Source organism: Mchenga conophoros, linkage group LG3, assembly GCF_057382185.1.
Source record: "Mchenga conophoros isolate Kocher_MC1m ecotype Shallow Benthic linkage group LG3, M_conophoros_male_GT1.1, whole genome shotgun sequence".
Classification (NCBI taxonomy): Eukaryota; Metazoa; Chordata; class Actinopteri; order Cichliformes; family Cichlidae; genus Mchenga; species Mchenga conophoros.
The window spans coordinates 15,781,445-15,796,630 of NC_140528.1; the positions used below are offsets into that span (position 1 = coordinate 15,781,445).

Below are 15,186 nucleotides of genomic sequence, written 5' to 3' on the forward strand. Positions count from 1 at the left end.
GAGCAGTACGAGGTGCGTCGTAACGTTCATGTTGCTCTGTGTTGAGGAGCTAACAGAGCGACACAGGAACTCCACCAGGTTATGTTTTTCTCTGTGGTTCTGTCTGTAAACAGGACTCTCACCAGCTGTTTGTATATTCTAACCTCACTGTAGAGTCACATCTCTACATCACTGTGTTTGGTAGCTAAAGTTAGCACATCAATGTAAAGCTGGGTAGAAGCACAAAGTACAGACGTGTGAGGGTCCAGTCCTCAGAGTCCTGCTCTGGTCAGACTTCACAGTAACTAATAAATGGATCAGCGAGTGTGAGCATCTTTTTAAAAACAGAAGTTTTGCTAATTTGTTGCTCTGGAGGATTCAACACAGTGCAGCAGTGGCCGTCCCAGCAGATGAATCCTAGACCATGCAGTGCTGCTTGTTGGAAAGCTTTCCTCCTCTCTAACAATGATATGGCAGTACAGCTTAGGTTTGCAAAGTTGCATCTAAACAAACACAAGACCAAAGGCCAAAACCAAACATGGCGTATTAGCACAGGACATCTGATAGACTCCCCCCCATCATCCTGACTGACACCCCCATCACCTCTGTGGACTCATTCCGATTCCTGGGTACCACCATCACCCAGGACCTGAAGTGGGAGCCCACCATCACCTCCGTCATTAAGAAAGCCCAGCAGAGGATGTACTTCCTGAGGCAGCTGAAGAAATTCAACCTGCCAACACGGACGATGATGCAGTTCTACACTGCAATCATCGAGTCCATCCTCACCTCCTCCATCACCGTGTGGTACGCTGGAGCCACTATCAGGGACAAACAGAGACTGCAGCGTGTTGTGCGCTCTGCTGAGAAGGTGATTGGCTGCAGACTCCCATCTCTGCAGGACCTGTACACCTCCAGGACACTGGGGCGTGCAGCTCGGATCTCAGCTGACCCTTCTCACCCTGGACACAGTCTGTTTGACCTGCTCCCCTCAGGCAGGAGGCTCCGGTCCATTCGCACCAGAACCTCTCGCCATAAGAACAGTTTCTTCCCCTCTGCTGTCGGACACATGAACAATAACCATATGACTGTTCCCACCACTAACACATGACCCTACGCTGTGTCACTGCATCATTCCATGTTTGCATTGATCACCACCTGCACTCATGTATATATCATGTATATATCTATCTACTTAGCACTTTTAATTCTTATTCTTATTTTTATTTTTATATCTATTTAAGCATTTATGACAGTATGATTGCACTAAGCACCGCAGCAATTTCCTAATGTTGTAAACCTGCTCAACATTTGGCAATAAAACCCTTTCTGACACACCCATCATGATGACTTTTTACTACGCCTTCCTGGAAAGCATCATGACCTTCTCCATCAGCTGCTGGTCCCACTCCCTCAGCCTTCATACAGGAACAGACTGCAGCATCAGTGTGCTCTAAAATCATTGGCCTGCCTGTCAGAACTCTGGCAGGTTTTCATCAACAGGCCCTTAGACAGGCAGCCAAAATCATCAACGACCCCTCTCACATTCTTCACCCTGCATTTCAATGGCTCCCCTCTGGGCGATGCCTCCGCTGCATTTCCTGCAGGACTGAGAGGAGGAGGAGCGCCACCTTTGTCCCCAAAGCAGCTCTGCTTTTTAACTCCAGCTGATAAGAACATTTCCCACACCAGAAACATAAACTACACTCTTATACTACCAACACTTTACTCACTTTTAGTCACTTAGTTATTTATTCACCTTCAGTCACTTTAATTTTAAAACTGTGTAATTTTAAAACTGTATATTCTGTGTATTTATTATCTCACTTTTATTGTGCTTATCTTCAACGTCATGCTGCTCTGTTGTATGTTAATTGGCCCTTGGGGATAAATAAAGTCTCTCTGATTCTGGTCTTGTTTTTTTATATATTGGTAGTTTGATAGGTTTCGTATTTGTTTTCTTTTACATCATATTAAAATGTATAAATATATAGATTTAAATATATTTGTGTATTCATGTCTGGATTGTGTTTGGTTTTCTTTTATTTATTTCTGCTGTGGTTGTTGTGTATTACTATTTAAATTGTCTTTTTTCCATTATTGTAATTGTGTATAAAGTTTGATTTGAATGAAAGTTACACTCAAATGCTTTCAGTGTTGCTGTGTTGAGTGTTTGCATGTTTAATGTTTGTATGGAAGACACAGAAAGACATTCGGCTAAAGAAATCTGTGCTAGAGGGACTTTAAAAAAATAAATAAACAGAATGTAAATAATGATGTTTAGTGTTTGAGATGGAAGCTGTTTCTACAGGATCCTGATGGACACTCAAAGGTTTATAAAATGTTCTCATTATTTGTTTGCAGCAGAATATCAACCGATGTGAACCAAAACAACAAAAGTGTACAAGTGTGTGAGACTACAAATTCTAGAATCAGAACTGCTGATTTCATTACTCTGAACTTTTAAAGGCAGGTTTTGTATCTGAGAGCAGGGACACTTGCTGTGTTCAGTGTGACTCGTCTCTGCAGAAGGTCAGGGCTCTGATAGTTGCAGTTAGCGGGTGACTTACTGGGCAGGTGGATCCTGAGTGTCTGTTGGAGTCAGGGTTCATTATGGTCCTGGTTGATTTAAACTGTACAGGCACATGTGTTCAGTGCCATTCAGCAAACCAGCAAACAGCCGCCTCGCACACATGCGTGTGCTCAGCAGCACCGTAGAAGAATTTAATTCACTTGTTAATGACTTTTCTTTTCAACAAATCAACAACAGCACAGGACAAAGGGGGGTGGGTGGTGGGGTGTTGAGATGTAATCAGATAAATCTGGAATATTAACTGTGATAACAACAATTATCCTAATAGATCTTCAGCTGCTTGTTGGGAGAATCTGGGAGAGGAAAACTAACGTGAGCACAAAGTGTCTGAATGTTTTCCCATCGTCACTTTCCACGATGCACAGAGGACAGGGCTGGGGTGATGTCAGGATGTGACGAGACTATAGTGAGTCCAACTGTTGTGTTACACAGGTGGAAGTATTCAGTCTGGCAGTGTGAAGCTTAAACAGTGTTTTTAACATCACTTTAGGTCCAGCTGACATAAACTTATCACACTCACTGGTAGAAATCAAAGAAAGCAAATGCATCCAACAGTCTGTTGTCATGCAAGCGTAACACCAAGTACACAGTGGTAGCCTAACACTTATTGTGTGCCCTGTAGAGACTGTGGTATGGTTGTCATAAGGTTGCTACACTGTTTGGATTAAACGCTCCTTAGCAGCAGGATCGATATTGAACAGTGTTGTTTCACCGCCTCCAGCTGACATGCAGCACCCCTGCACACAGGCAGACACACAACCTCTTTCCTCACTACGACACATGTAGCTGACATTCACAACAATGCACAGCACTCAGCAAAAGTCCAATGTAAAGAAAACTGAAGTGTTACACAGTTACCATAATCGTTAACCTGCTTGGTGGGAATTTAACATGCTCACGATTTGAGATAATTAGCTGTTATCATTAAAGTGGACATGAAACGCTACATGTATGAAGGCTAATTTACACCACTGAGCCCTGCTCTCAAAGGTAACGCTGTCTGTGCAGCTCGATTTAAGAAGTAAGTGCTTAAAGTTTAAGTTTATATAACACGTTTACCGACATCAGCATGTGATGTCACTGGGTTGGTTAGTTTATGTTAGCTTACTAGTAGCTCGGACCATGCCTCTCCTCAGCCAGGGCTCAGCTATTGCCCATTGTTGGAAGTGGGTGGGCCCGAGTCCCTAACGCCCCATGCAGGACTTGCCAATGAGTCTTGGTACTATACCATGCTGGTATAGCCAGACCTTGAATTTGCCTGGTATGCCTGAACCTGCATCTTATGTAGCCACTCTACATCGTGCTCCTGCAGTGGATGAACTCTCATTCCCAGCCCGCTGGCACAGACTTTCCCGGGAAGGCTGAGGAGAGTGATCCCTCCTACATATTCTAATATAAACCATAAGCTTTATTATTGTAAAATGGAAGCATTAACTAGCTGTGTATATCATATTGTCTGCAATCATACTGGTACAAATTCTTACGTGATACAAAACTGTCGTACTGAGATATCATTGCTATAGCAACACCAGGTGGTTATAATCCCTAGTGCATGCAATTAAGAGACAAGCCTGGGCATGTCTGGGAGTGAGAGCCACATGTGTCAGTCTGCAGTGGAGCAACTTCAGGAACCTCCAACAATCACAGTGCTCTGCAACATATGCAAGAACCTGTTTCAGCCCTTCAGGTGAAAAAACTGTGCGCTACAGTCAGGCTGTGTGTGACCCAAATGTAAACAAATGACTCCACCAAGTGTGGCTGAAGGACGTCATGTGACAGGAAGAGCAAACAGTGGATGAAAGTTACTGATACAGTACATGGTGCAAGACCAAAGCAGCAGGTTAAAAAGCTCAACTCATGACCCAACATCCCAGGTAGAAGAGAGTCTTCAGTTTTATTGTGAAAATATTGTGCAGGTTCCTAAAAAGTCACAAGGTTAAGTTACTTTAGTTACTGTTTAACAAAAGTTTCCAGGCCAAACTACGACTGTTTCTGTACTACATTTGACTTATTCTGTGTTGCAGTGCCGTGCCACGCCACTTTCACGCTGCTGCAAACGGCGCTGTGTCATCAGTGACAGTAGCTCATTGGAAGCAATCATGGGATGCCCTTCATTTAATCAAACTTAGAAATGCTGCCGAAAATATCTTTTTGTGTAAATGATCAGAAACATTATTACCACAAATCTTCTTAAAGTATCACTTTGAGCCTGTAAACAAACGGGCACAGCCCTGGTTTATAAACTTTTACTTTGAGTCGGTTCAGAAAGTTGAAGACGTCGTAAGAGAGGCTGCGAAATCATTTTGAGATTGAAGAACATGAAAGAATCATGTTGTTTTCCTGAGCAATGAGAACAATTGAAAACCAGAGCTGTAAGTCAGCTATGTAGAGTTCGAGATGTGTGCGTGTTCCCTTTGAAAGTCAGATCTCCACATTTTCTGAGCTTTACAGTACCAACGTCACAATTAGGGCTGGGCCATATTATACCGTTCACGGTAATACCGGTATAATGTTGGGCAACGATAGGAAAATGAAATATCGCGATAGAATATGAGTAAAACGCGCATGCGCAGTGCCTTTGTTTTCATACGCACATGGCCGATTGTTGAGTGAATCAGATGAACCAGAATTGGTTTGTAAAAATGTTGCAACTTCAGTGATGTGGAACTGGTTTGGTGTTTGTCCGTCAGATACACGACAAAGCACATTTTTTTTGCAGAACATGCAAGCGGCCGTCGTTATTATCGTATTTGTCGGACTAAGATGCTCTTAAATCTGGGAGTAATCTGGGTCCTAAACTCCGTATTCTTCTGGTCAAACGAACACTGCAGCATCACTGAGAGTTAAAAACTGTCTAAATTCTTTCATCTTTAATAAAACGATCAGCATTGCTGCTTTACCAGGTGTAACTATGAAGTTTAACTTCCAGGCATCCATGAAAACAAAATTTATTACATTTAACGGAGTTAGAAGTTAGCAGGGAGCTAGCGGAAGTTAGCTCGCTAGTTTCGCTAGTTACCTAAGCATGATATTGCATGTTCTGACAGAGATTTCTGAAAAAAATCAAACGTACAGCTCTGCTATCACTTCCAACATAAATGAAGACAGGAAACTAAACAGCAGTGACGTTTGTAGGGTTACTGAAGTTGGGCTAGCTGCTATATAATGATGTGCTACGTGATCGCTAGCGACACAGCTATGTTAGTGTAACACTTCTGGAGTCATTACAGTATACTAGGACCAGTTAGGTTCGACTACTAGAGCAGTAATGAGCGTAGCATGTAATAAAGACCACAGACCAGTAAATACGTTTAAATTGCCGGCTTATTATTTTGTGAAGACAGAGAATAGACAGTTATAGACACATTACATAAAACATTCAACATCACACATTTAAGAAAACAAGGTTTTTCTTTCCCCCCTTTTAGTTCAGTATGTTCTGTCAGTTCATCCTATTTATCTCAAAACCTTTTATTTGGCTTTAGAAGGATGTTATTTTCAACCTAGGTTATTGTTTTATTTATTTCAAGTTCTAAGTTCAAGTTTATCCTTTGATCTATTTGCATTAACACTGTGTTATTTTAAATCAAGTTCAGTTCTTTAGGCCCAAGATTTAATTTAATCTTGGTCTAGGTTCACCTTTAAATTCTCAACCAGTTCTTATTTTGTTTTAACCCAACAAAATTATTTACATTTCCATTAACACCATTACAGCATTAAAATGTAAGGTTGACCAAAATAAATTACAAAAATAAATAAATGTAAAACTGAAAACAATTCAGCAAAAGGCTGAATAAATCCCTTAAACAAACAAATAAACAAAAGAAAGTTGTCTTTGTGTCCTTTAACTATTAGTCCTGGAATTACTCCGAATGATTATCCAGTGCTTTGAAAAGTCCGCTGTTCTTTTGCAGAGGTGTATGGATTAATCCTACCAGTTTTATCAGCGAAAGAGCTCAACGTCCAGCAGGGGGCGTTTTCCTTTTTCCTGCTCGGTACAGTTCAATGGGTCCGTGGGTGGCTCGCCATCTTGTTTCTCGCTCAGCGGATCAAACTCCGATTCTAGCTCAGCATTTCCCGATCCAAACCTTAATGGCCTACCATAACAACAAAATAAAGTGCATAAACATTCGAAAATAACACACGGGTAGCCCTTAAATAACAGTAAAAGTCCGTTTTTTCCAGCTTATTTAGCCGTAAATGAGGTGACGCCAATATGGCGCGCTGAAACACCTTCAAAGGCCTTTGAACTGCAGCCTGTGTGTCGTTTAAGCACGAATCCACCGTTTTTAACATAAAACAACATAAATCTGCTACCTTGGCTCTCCATTTGCATGAAATGAGCAATATAATACAACAAAAATTTCTTGCATGAAATAAAAGACAATTTCTGAACTCACCAAGTCCCGTTCGGTTATGTTCACAACGTCACCAAGGCAAGGACAGGTCGGAAAAACAAAAATACATTCTCCAGAGTACAAAAATGGCTTTAAGTAGATTTTTGGCTTATTTTTACTATTTTTTCACTCATTTAAGCAGCAGCTCTGCAAGGACTGTCTGCATTTCTCCCTCTCGAGCATCAAAAAAAGGAACAACCCGATTGGGTGTGGCTAATCACAGGAGTCACGCTGCAGCGTGCCCTTTCACAATCAGAGTCTCAACACATATTTTAGCCATTTTACCTGAATTAACATAAAACACCATGAATTAGCAAGTTCTGTACCCTTTTAACATGTTTTTAAACACAAATGAAATCCTATACCATGAATTATATCATTGCTGATGTTTTTAATGAATTTTCTAACCATTATGATCTATTTATTGACTATTTATCACCTGTAATATATTTCTTATGACTGTTTTTACTAACAGGCTTTTATTTGTTGTTAGCTATGTTAACCAGGGTTACATTAGCATAACATAAACAGTGAAGCTGGAGGACGAACACTAACACTTTTCCACTTATAAAAGTTAACGTTCCTGATAGTTAGAGACAAATGCAATCGCATGGCAGGATGCTGTAAACGGACCAAACTTCAGTCAGGATAACAGCTGAGATAATCCATCCACAATACGAGGTTAGTCATTAATATACTGCAACAACATGCAGCTGCCAGAGAATTCAACATTAATGAATCAATGGTACAGAAGTGAAGGAAGCAAGAAGAATGAGTTTAATAAAGTTTGATTTATCTGACTGCTTTGTTTCGCTTAATGTGCCTTATAATCCCGTGCACCTTATGGTCCGAAAAATACGTACTGCACACTGCAGTTTAATGTTGCAAAGCACCTCTTTTTAACTTCAGTGGATATTATACATGGTTATGCTCAGGATATGTCAGCCCATTTCTACTGGAAATGCCTTTTGGTTAAACTTTCAGCAAGGAATTTGCATTTGCACTGTTCCATTTTTATAAAGCTTTAATGTACATAAAAACCAGCTTCTTGTTTAAGTGAAAATAAATGGAAGGTTGTCTTTTTGCGCTAGTAATGTTGTGGAGTTGTATTTTGTCTCGCATCAATTATATCGTCAGTTATATCGTTATCGCAAATTTTCAAATATATATCGTGATAAATATTTTTGGCCATATCGCCCTGCTCTAGTCACAATCTGCAGCTTTCTGCTTGTATTCCTGAGGTTTAAACTGCAATGACTGAGGCTTTATTGAACTGTTCCACTCAGTGCTTGGCCCGCTGCAGTCAGTGATGCAGGATCTGCACTCGGACGACGACGACGATTCAGAGGACGACAACGACGACGTGGATTCAGACACGGATCGAGCAGCACACCTCGCACACCACCAGCACAGGTTAGTAGCCCGAGGGCAGCTTTTCGAATGGCTGAACCGCACACTAGTTTAGTTTCATAGAGCTGTGTGCAGACATTGGTAATGAATTCCTTCTAACCAGGATATTGCTATTATGAGGGCTACTTTGTATCTCACATGTTTGTGCAGTAGAGCCAGCCTTTAACAACAAACCTGTAAAATGATGAAGAGCCGCTATTTAAATCTTGGTTAAAATTGCTTGGGACAGTTTCTAAAGGTTCTTTCAACGTGCCTTTTACTAACTTTTCAAGTATTTCATGTAAGCTCTTTCCAACTCTTTCCACCATCCTGTTGGTGGAGGCGTGCCGTCAACCTTGGCCAAAAAGCATAACTTAACCAGATCGTCTCCGTCTCCAACAGTTGACCGGTTTTCTATCAACTATGCCAGGGGTGGGCAATTCCAGGCCTCGAGGGCCGGTGTCCTGCAGGTTTTAGATGTGTCCTTGATCCAACACAGCTGATTCAAATGGATAAATGACCTCCTCATGATGTCTTGATGCTCTCAGAGGCCTGGTAATGAACTAATCATGTGATTCAGGTGTGTTGACCCAGGGTGAGATCTAAAACCTGCAGGACACCGGCCCTCGAGGCCTGGAGTTGGACACCCCTGATCTAGCAGGCCCCTCCCTGACACTGATTCTGCGAGAGTCATCTTCCTGTTAAAGACCGTCCTTCGTCCCCACTCTCTCACATGCTGCTCATGGGGGATTTTTCATTGTTAGCGGTTTTTAGCTAACAGCTGAGACAACAGTTTTAATGTCTTTGTTTTTTGTGACTTCATACTTAGGATTAGTTTAAGTGATGGCAGCAGAAGTGACAGCTCCTCCCATTCCCCGCTGTCATGCAGTGAGGCCCCGCCCTTATTAAAGTCTACTAATAACCAGGTAATCATATCAGTAATATACTGGCTTATGTCTTAGATCAGCATGATTGAAAGCCACAGTATCCAGGTGTGTGCGTGACCCTGGGTGACTCTTTGCTCTTCTGTCTGTCAGATAGTGGAAGTAAAAAGTCCCACCAAGCAGAGCAAGCAAGACAAAAGCATGGAGTGTGATAAGGTGAGAACGAGTGTCTTTGGTTTTTAGATGTGGAGTAGACTAGTAAATATTCTGAAATATAGAAAGTGTTGTTATGTCTTGGGGTTTGTTACCATCAGCCACTGCTACATCATGACAGCCGTGTTTGCTGTGTGCTTTTCAGGTTTACCTGGATGAGCTGGTGGAGCTGCATAAAAGACTAATGACACTAAGAGAAGGTCACATACTGCAACAGGTGAGCTGATGTCAGCAGTGTCCGATACGTCCATCAGACGCAAACCCACTTCTACAAAGCTTGGGATCCGTGTCAGATGTAAAAACTGAATTCAGTGATTTTCAGATCTCAGATTTTATTCACACCGTTTAAATCGACCAGTTGAGGAAACACGTTAGCGCAGGTCGAAGCTCTCTTCTGATTGGCCAGCTGAGAGCGTGCTGTGCCTGCAGCAGATGACTGCATAAAGAAATCTGCTTGTTTAAAATAAATATTAGACCTTAGACGAAATAATAATGATGAAGTAGTAATGTAGAACAATAGTTAATAGTTGCAGACTTTACTTTGACCCAGCCTGTGCCCACCACTCTCACTTTCTGTCTTGCAGATTGTAAACCTGATTGAAGAGACCGGACACTTCCACATTACAAACACTACGTTTGACTTTGACCTTTGCTCTTTGGACAGAAGTACAGTAAGGAAGCTGCAGAGCTATCTCGGGACGTCCTGAGGCACACAGCGGTTGGGTGCTGGATCCGAGCCTCTGACTCGTCCTGTATCAGTTCCAGCTGTAGTTGGCGTGTCTAAACCTCACAGTGGGTCCAGCCTGCTGCTTCGACCCCCCCGAACAAAGAGTTCACCCTGCTGCAGAAATCGGGGGTAGATGTACGAGATCAGGATGTCAGCAGGCAACAATCTGAAAGCTTGATATGAAGGGTTGGTGGGTGGGAGTGATTCTGCTGCCATGTATGTTGTTGTTTATCGTGACAAGTGCATGATCAACTTTGCCTTACAACATTGTACGTCTTATTTATTAAATTTAATTTGCAGGTGTGTGTGCGTGTGTGTTGGGTGGAAAAAAGTGAAACAGGACTTTGAAGAGCTCTATAAGGCACAAGTCTGACCAGTAACACTACTCTGCTTCGGTCTCCGATCAGATATCCGAGTCATTAATTTCCCTGGGATCAAACAGCGTCCGCACAGATGCATCTCTGTTGTTCTGTTTTGTTGTGTGCGACCTCACAGTTTGCAAAGACGTGTGAAATATGAAGAAGAATCCAGCAGGAGGTCTGGATACAAAGTGACACATCATGGCGAGCGTGCTGAGTTGAGAGCGCCGTCGTCTGAAAACTAAAAGTTGAGAAGTTTCTCCAGTTTGTTCTGGAGTTAAAGCTTTAAAAAAACTTTATTTGTAAGTGTGTCTTTATTAAAGCCACCTTTATGCAAACTCTGAACTTTGAATCCACTGGAGCTTTACAAAAATCTTTGGCCTTGTCTCCTGCTGAAAGTGTCCTTCCTACATAGGAGTGTAGGGAGCACATTAACATAAAGGTCCTTCTGAGAATAAAGTGGAAATGTGCAGATTAGTTATTGCAACTAAACCTGATCCTGAAGCATTTCACCAGCTCACAGTGCAGCCGTGGCACTTAAAACGACTGTAATCGCCACATTTCAGTGTTTTTCTCTAAAAAGATTTTTGACTTTATTCTCAAAATGATCGACATTGTTTTTTAATCTTACTGTGGTCCTGTTACTCTGCTCTACAAAGTGAACTCATTTTACCAGCTTTAAATACCAGATGAACTCAGTTCGGCTGCTTTAAAAACCTGTTTAATGTTGTTTAAACAGCAGGGCATGAATGGCTGCTCGCCTGTGCTGAGCACTCATCTTTGGTGCAGGAGAGCTGCCTCTCAGGAGGTCCTGCCCACTAAGCTTTTGCTTCTGATCGCCTGCCTAAGCACAGATCATGGGTTCAGTTGGTTCAGGATGTTTGTAGACAAAGATCCACTAACACGTGGAGTCATACAACCGACCCAAAACCTGCAGGAGGAACCGTTAACAGGTACTCTGAGGTGTGGATGTGTTTCACCTGTTAAATCAAAGCTCAGCGTGAGACGAGGCCTTTCTTGGAGTCGCCACAGGGACACGTGACAGTCTGATGAGGATGATTTCGTATTTTGAGGATTGAATGAACTATAAATGTTCTGTATGATGTGCAGATCGCACACATGTGGATGAGCTGGTTTTTGTATGTGCGTCTGAAGTAGCTGTGTACACTGTGCACAAATTGTGGTGTCAGGCCCAAAATGTTTGCTGTGTGCATCTTACAGCAGCCTCTGATCATTAGTTCAAAATATCAGCTTTTAGCTCCACCTAGTGGTAGCATGTTAAAACTGCTGCACAGCTCCCTGAAGTGGGAAATCCACAGTTAAATGATTCATCTCATCTTTATTCACTGCTTATATTAAGTTAATGTGAATGATGCATACAAAGCCCTGCCTTTGGTTCAAGCAGACTTACTCCACGATTCTGTGACCATCGTTACCCCCAAAGTCGATGTCTTTGCCTAAAAATATGTAAAATGTTGTTTCCTGGTTAAAGCAGTCACAGGACATCCCTCCGTACAGGAAGCTAAAATAGACTGATTGGCCCCTATTGGCTGTTAGTACAGGCCGACAGCTTCACCCTTCTGTACTACACCTTAAAATAATATAAACTCATTAATAGCACTAATAAAAATGTGATTATCTGACCGGTTTTTGATGTGATGCTTTAAAAGCAGTGCGTTTCGTTATGGCTGACAGCTGCAGAGGCCCCTGTTTAGATTACAGTAGCTGTTCTGCATCCTTAAAACTAACCTGCCTGTTCCAACAACAAACTTAAGTAGTGCAGCTGCTAAACTGTAGTGATGTACTCAGAGCCTGGAGACCCAGACAGCGCCACTGGTAAAATCAGTTCCCTCGTTTCCTACAAGCTAAACAAGCAAAAGTAGTTTTGGGTTTTTTGGACTGCCTTCATGTTCCTGCAGCTGGAGGATTGGTACCTTCTGTATTTACTTCCATAACTGAATCTGAGGCCATGGTCCTCAGCAGGAAAAGGGTGGAGTGCCCACCCACAGTGGGCTGATCTCTTAGATGGACATTAACACCCCCCACCCCTCGTCAGGTTTTCCAACTGCTTTGTGGATAAGACGTCTTGGACGATCATCTTGGGTGTTGCAGGAAACAGCGGGATGTTTCATCCCGGGGATGGAGGTGCCATGTTTCTGCTGATGTTCTAAATGAGCTCATCTGCACAGCATAGTGGAAGCATGTGCTAGGATCATTGTAGTCTCCCCTTCATGCTACCATTGCTACTGCTATTGTAATCATTTATTTAAACTGCATTATCTCTGGTGGACACGATAAAGGCTTCATTACGAGCCACGAGGGTTTTGTGTTGCTTTTTTAAACTAAAAGGGAAAGTCCCCACTGAGACTCCTTTAAGTCATTCTCGCTTGAGAAAATGTAGCTGAGGGAGAGGAGCTGGGTACAATGGAAGAATGGAACCGAGGGGTGGGAGAACGCTTCAGCGGTCCGGCAAACACTTCCTCCAATAAAACTGGGAGACCTTCAAAATAACCTCCCGCAGAAGAGACACAGAGACATCGACTGTCACACTGGCATAAGGCCAAGGAAGTGAAAAGCTGCCCACCCACCAAACCCCACCCTCACCTCCACACAAACCTCTGCACATGATGACACATCTGCCCTTCCTCACTCGTATCACTGCCTGCAGCTGTGAAGGCAGGCTTCTTGGGGAAAACACACTTCCTTCACTTCTACACATAAGCAAGTGCAACTGACTGATTTCATCGTAAATTGTAAACAAAATAAATATTAATTCATTTAAAAAAGTGTTCTTTGAGTTTCCTTGGCATATTGTTTACAAACAAGCATGTTAGCACAGCGGATTTATCACTGAACACAGTAGCAGCTCGATCTGCATGTTTACAAACCCTTTGTAAGTAACCAAGTTCAAGCAGCCACATACAGACTCATCAGACTTTGGCTCAGTGACGTGAATCCGTTGAGATGAAGCCTTGCAGATAAAGAAGATATCCGACATCAATAACACAGTTCCTTGAGGACTGCAGTGCTAATAGGACCGATGCAATGAATGCTACTATCATCAATTTGGTTAAATGGTTAATTACTCTAAGCTGGATAACTAAGCTAATAAAATATTAACCGATGCATCTCAAAGTTGGGACAGGGCCATCTCTACTGCTGACCATGAAACAGAGCTTTTGACCCACTGTTAGTTTAGTTTTCAAATCAAATCAAATCACTTTTATTGTCACATCACATGTGCAGGCACACTGGCACAGCACATGCGAGTGAAATTCTTGTGTGCGAGCCCCACAAGCAACAGAGATGTGCAAAACACAACAACACAAACGAGCAAAATACAAGAATGGCTAACCTGAAACTAATAAATATATGTACAATATATAATAGTGTATGCATTTCTGGATGTGTATACTAAATGTTTTTCTACGTGTGTGTGTGTGTGTGTGTGTGTGTGTGTATACACATTTTTACAAATTAAATAGTAAAAAAAATAATAAAATAAAATATATAAAATATACAGAGTTGAATATGTGCAAAACAGTGGCATTACTGTACAGTGTGTAGTGCATAATGTTGAAGTTCCAGTAGTGAAGCTGAGGTGTCTATGAAGTGTTCAGCAGTCTGATGGCCTGGTGGAAGAAGCTGTCTCTCAGTCTGCTGGTTCGGGACCGGATGCTGCAGAACCTCCTTCCTGATGGAAGCAGTCTGAACAGTTTATGGCTGGGGTGACTGGAGTCCTTGATGATCCTCCCCGCTTTCCTCAGGCACCGCTTCCTGTAGATGTCTTGGAGGGAGGGAAGCTCACCTCCAATTATCCGTTCAGAGCACCGCACTACTCGCTGGAGAGCTTTGCAGTTGTAGGCGGTGCTGTTGCCATACCAGGTGGTGATGCATCCAGTGAGGATGCTCTCAATGGCACAGTGATAGAAGGTCCTGAGGATGCGGGGGCTCATGCCGAATCTTTTCAGTCTCCTGAGAAAGAAGAGGCGCTGCTGCGCCTTCTTCACTGTTTTGTTTGTGTGTACTGACCACGTAAGATCCTCAGCCAGATGTACTCCAAGGAACCGGAAGCTGCTCACTCTCTCCACAGCAGCGCCGTTGATGGTGATGGGGGTGTGTACTTCTCTGCACCTCCGGAAGTCCACTATCAACTCCTTTGTCTTTGCGACGTTGAGGGTGAGATGGTTGTCTTGACACCAGTGGGTCAGGGCGCTGACCTCCTCCCTGTAAGCCGTCTCATCACCGTTGGTGATAAGACCCACCACTGTAGTGTCATCCGCAAACTTCACAATGATGTTGGAGTTGTTAGTGGCTGTGCAGTTGTAGGTGTAGAGTGAGTACAGGAGAGGGCTCAGTACACACCCCTGTGGAGCACCAGTGTTCAGTGTGATGGGGGATGAGGTGATGCTGCCCAGTCTGACCACTTGGCGTCTGTCAGACAGGAAGCTAAGGATCCAGCTGCAGAGGGAGCTGCTCAGTCCTAGATCCTGCAGTTTCCTGTCCAGCTTCAAGGGAACGATGGTATTGAATGCTGAGCTGTAATCTACAAACAGCATTCTCACATACGTGTCTCTCTTCTCCAGAAGTACTGGTTTGGTACTGGTATTGGATAAAACCTAAACGATACCCATCCCTACATGCT

At 42.8% G+C, this 15,186-nt stretch overlaps 1 protein-coding gene and 1 long non-coding RNA gene across 2 annotated transcripts; one reads left to right on the plus strand and one right to left on the minus strand.

The window, feature by feature from the left end:
* Positions 1-5,878: 5,878 nt before the first annotated feature.
* LOC146577429 (uncharacterized) lies at positions 5,879-7,471 on the minus strand. The gene is made up of 2 exons (XR_014889515.1): positions 6,973-7,471; positions 5,879-6,669 (listed from the first exon to the last, which is right to left on the minus strand). It is a non-coding gene; the product is annotated as an uncharacterized LOC146577429 (long non-coding RNA).
* Positions 7,472-8,259: 788 nt separating this feature from the next.
* LOC146577430 (protein AF-9-like) lies at positions 8,260-10,482 on the plus strand. Its single transcript, XM_085254566.1, has 5 exons — positions 8,260-8,382; positions 9,188-9,284; positions 9,396-9,458; positions 9,601-9,672; positions 10,040-10,482. Exons 1-5 carry the CDS (start codon positions 8,279-8,281, stop codon positions 10,160-10,162), a joined length of 459 nt encoding a protein of 152 aa, XP_085110692.1. The 5' UTR covers positions 8,260-8,278; the 3' UTR covers positions 10,163-10,482.
* The last annotated feature ends 4,704 nt before the right edge of the window (positions 10,483-15,186 follow it).

What these genes read in the sequence shown, in the direction of transcription:
- LOC146577430 (XM_085254566.1), top strand. Translation starts at nt 8,279, where the DNA reads ATGCAGGATCTGCACTCGGACGACGACGACGATTCAGAGGACGACAAC. An exon ending in TAAAGTCTACTAATAACCAG is followed by an intron (nt 9,285 to 9,395) that starts GTAATCATATCA and finishes TCTGTCTGTCAG; the next exon opens with ATAGTGGAAGTAAAAAGTCC. An exon ending in AAAGCATGGAGTGTGATAAG is followed by an intron (nt 9,459 to 9,600) that starts GTGAGAACGAGT and finishes TGTGCTTTTCAG; the next exon opens with GTTTACCTGGATGAGCTGGT.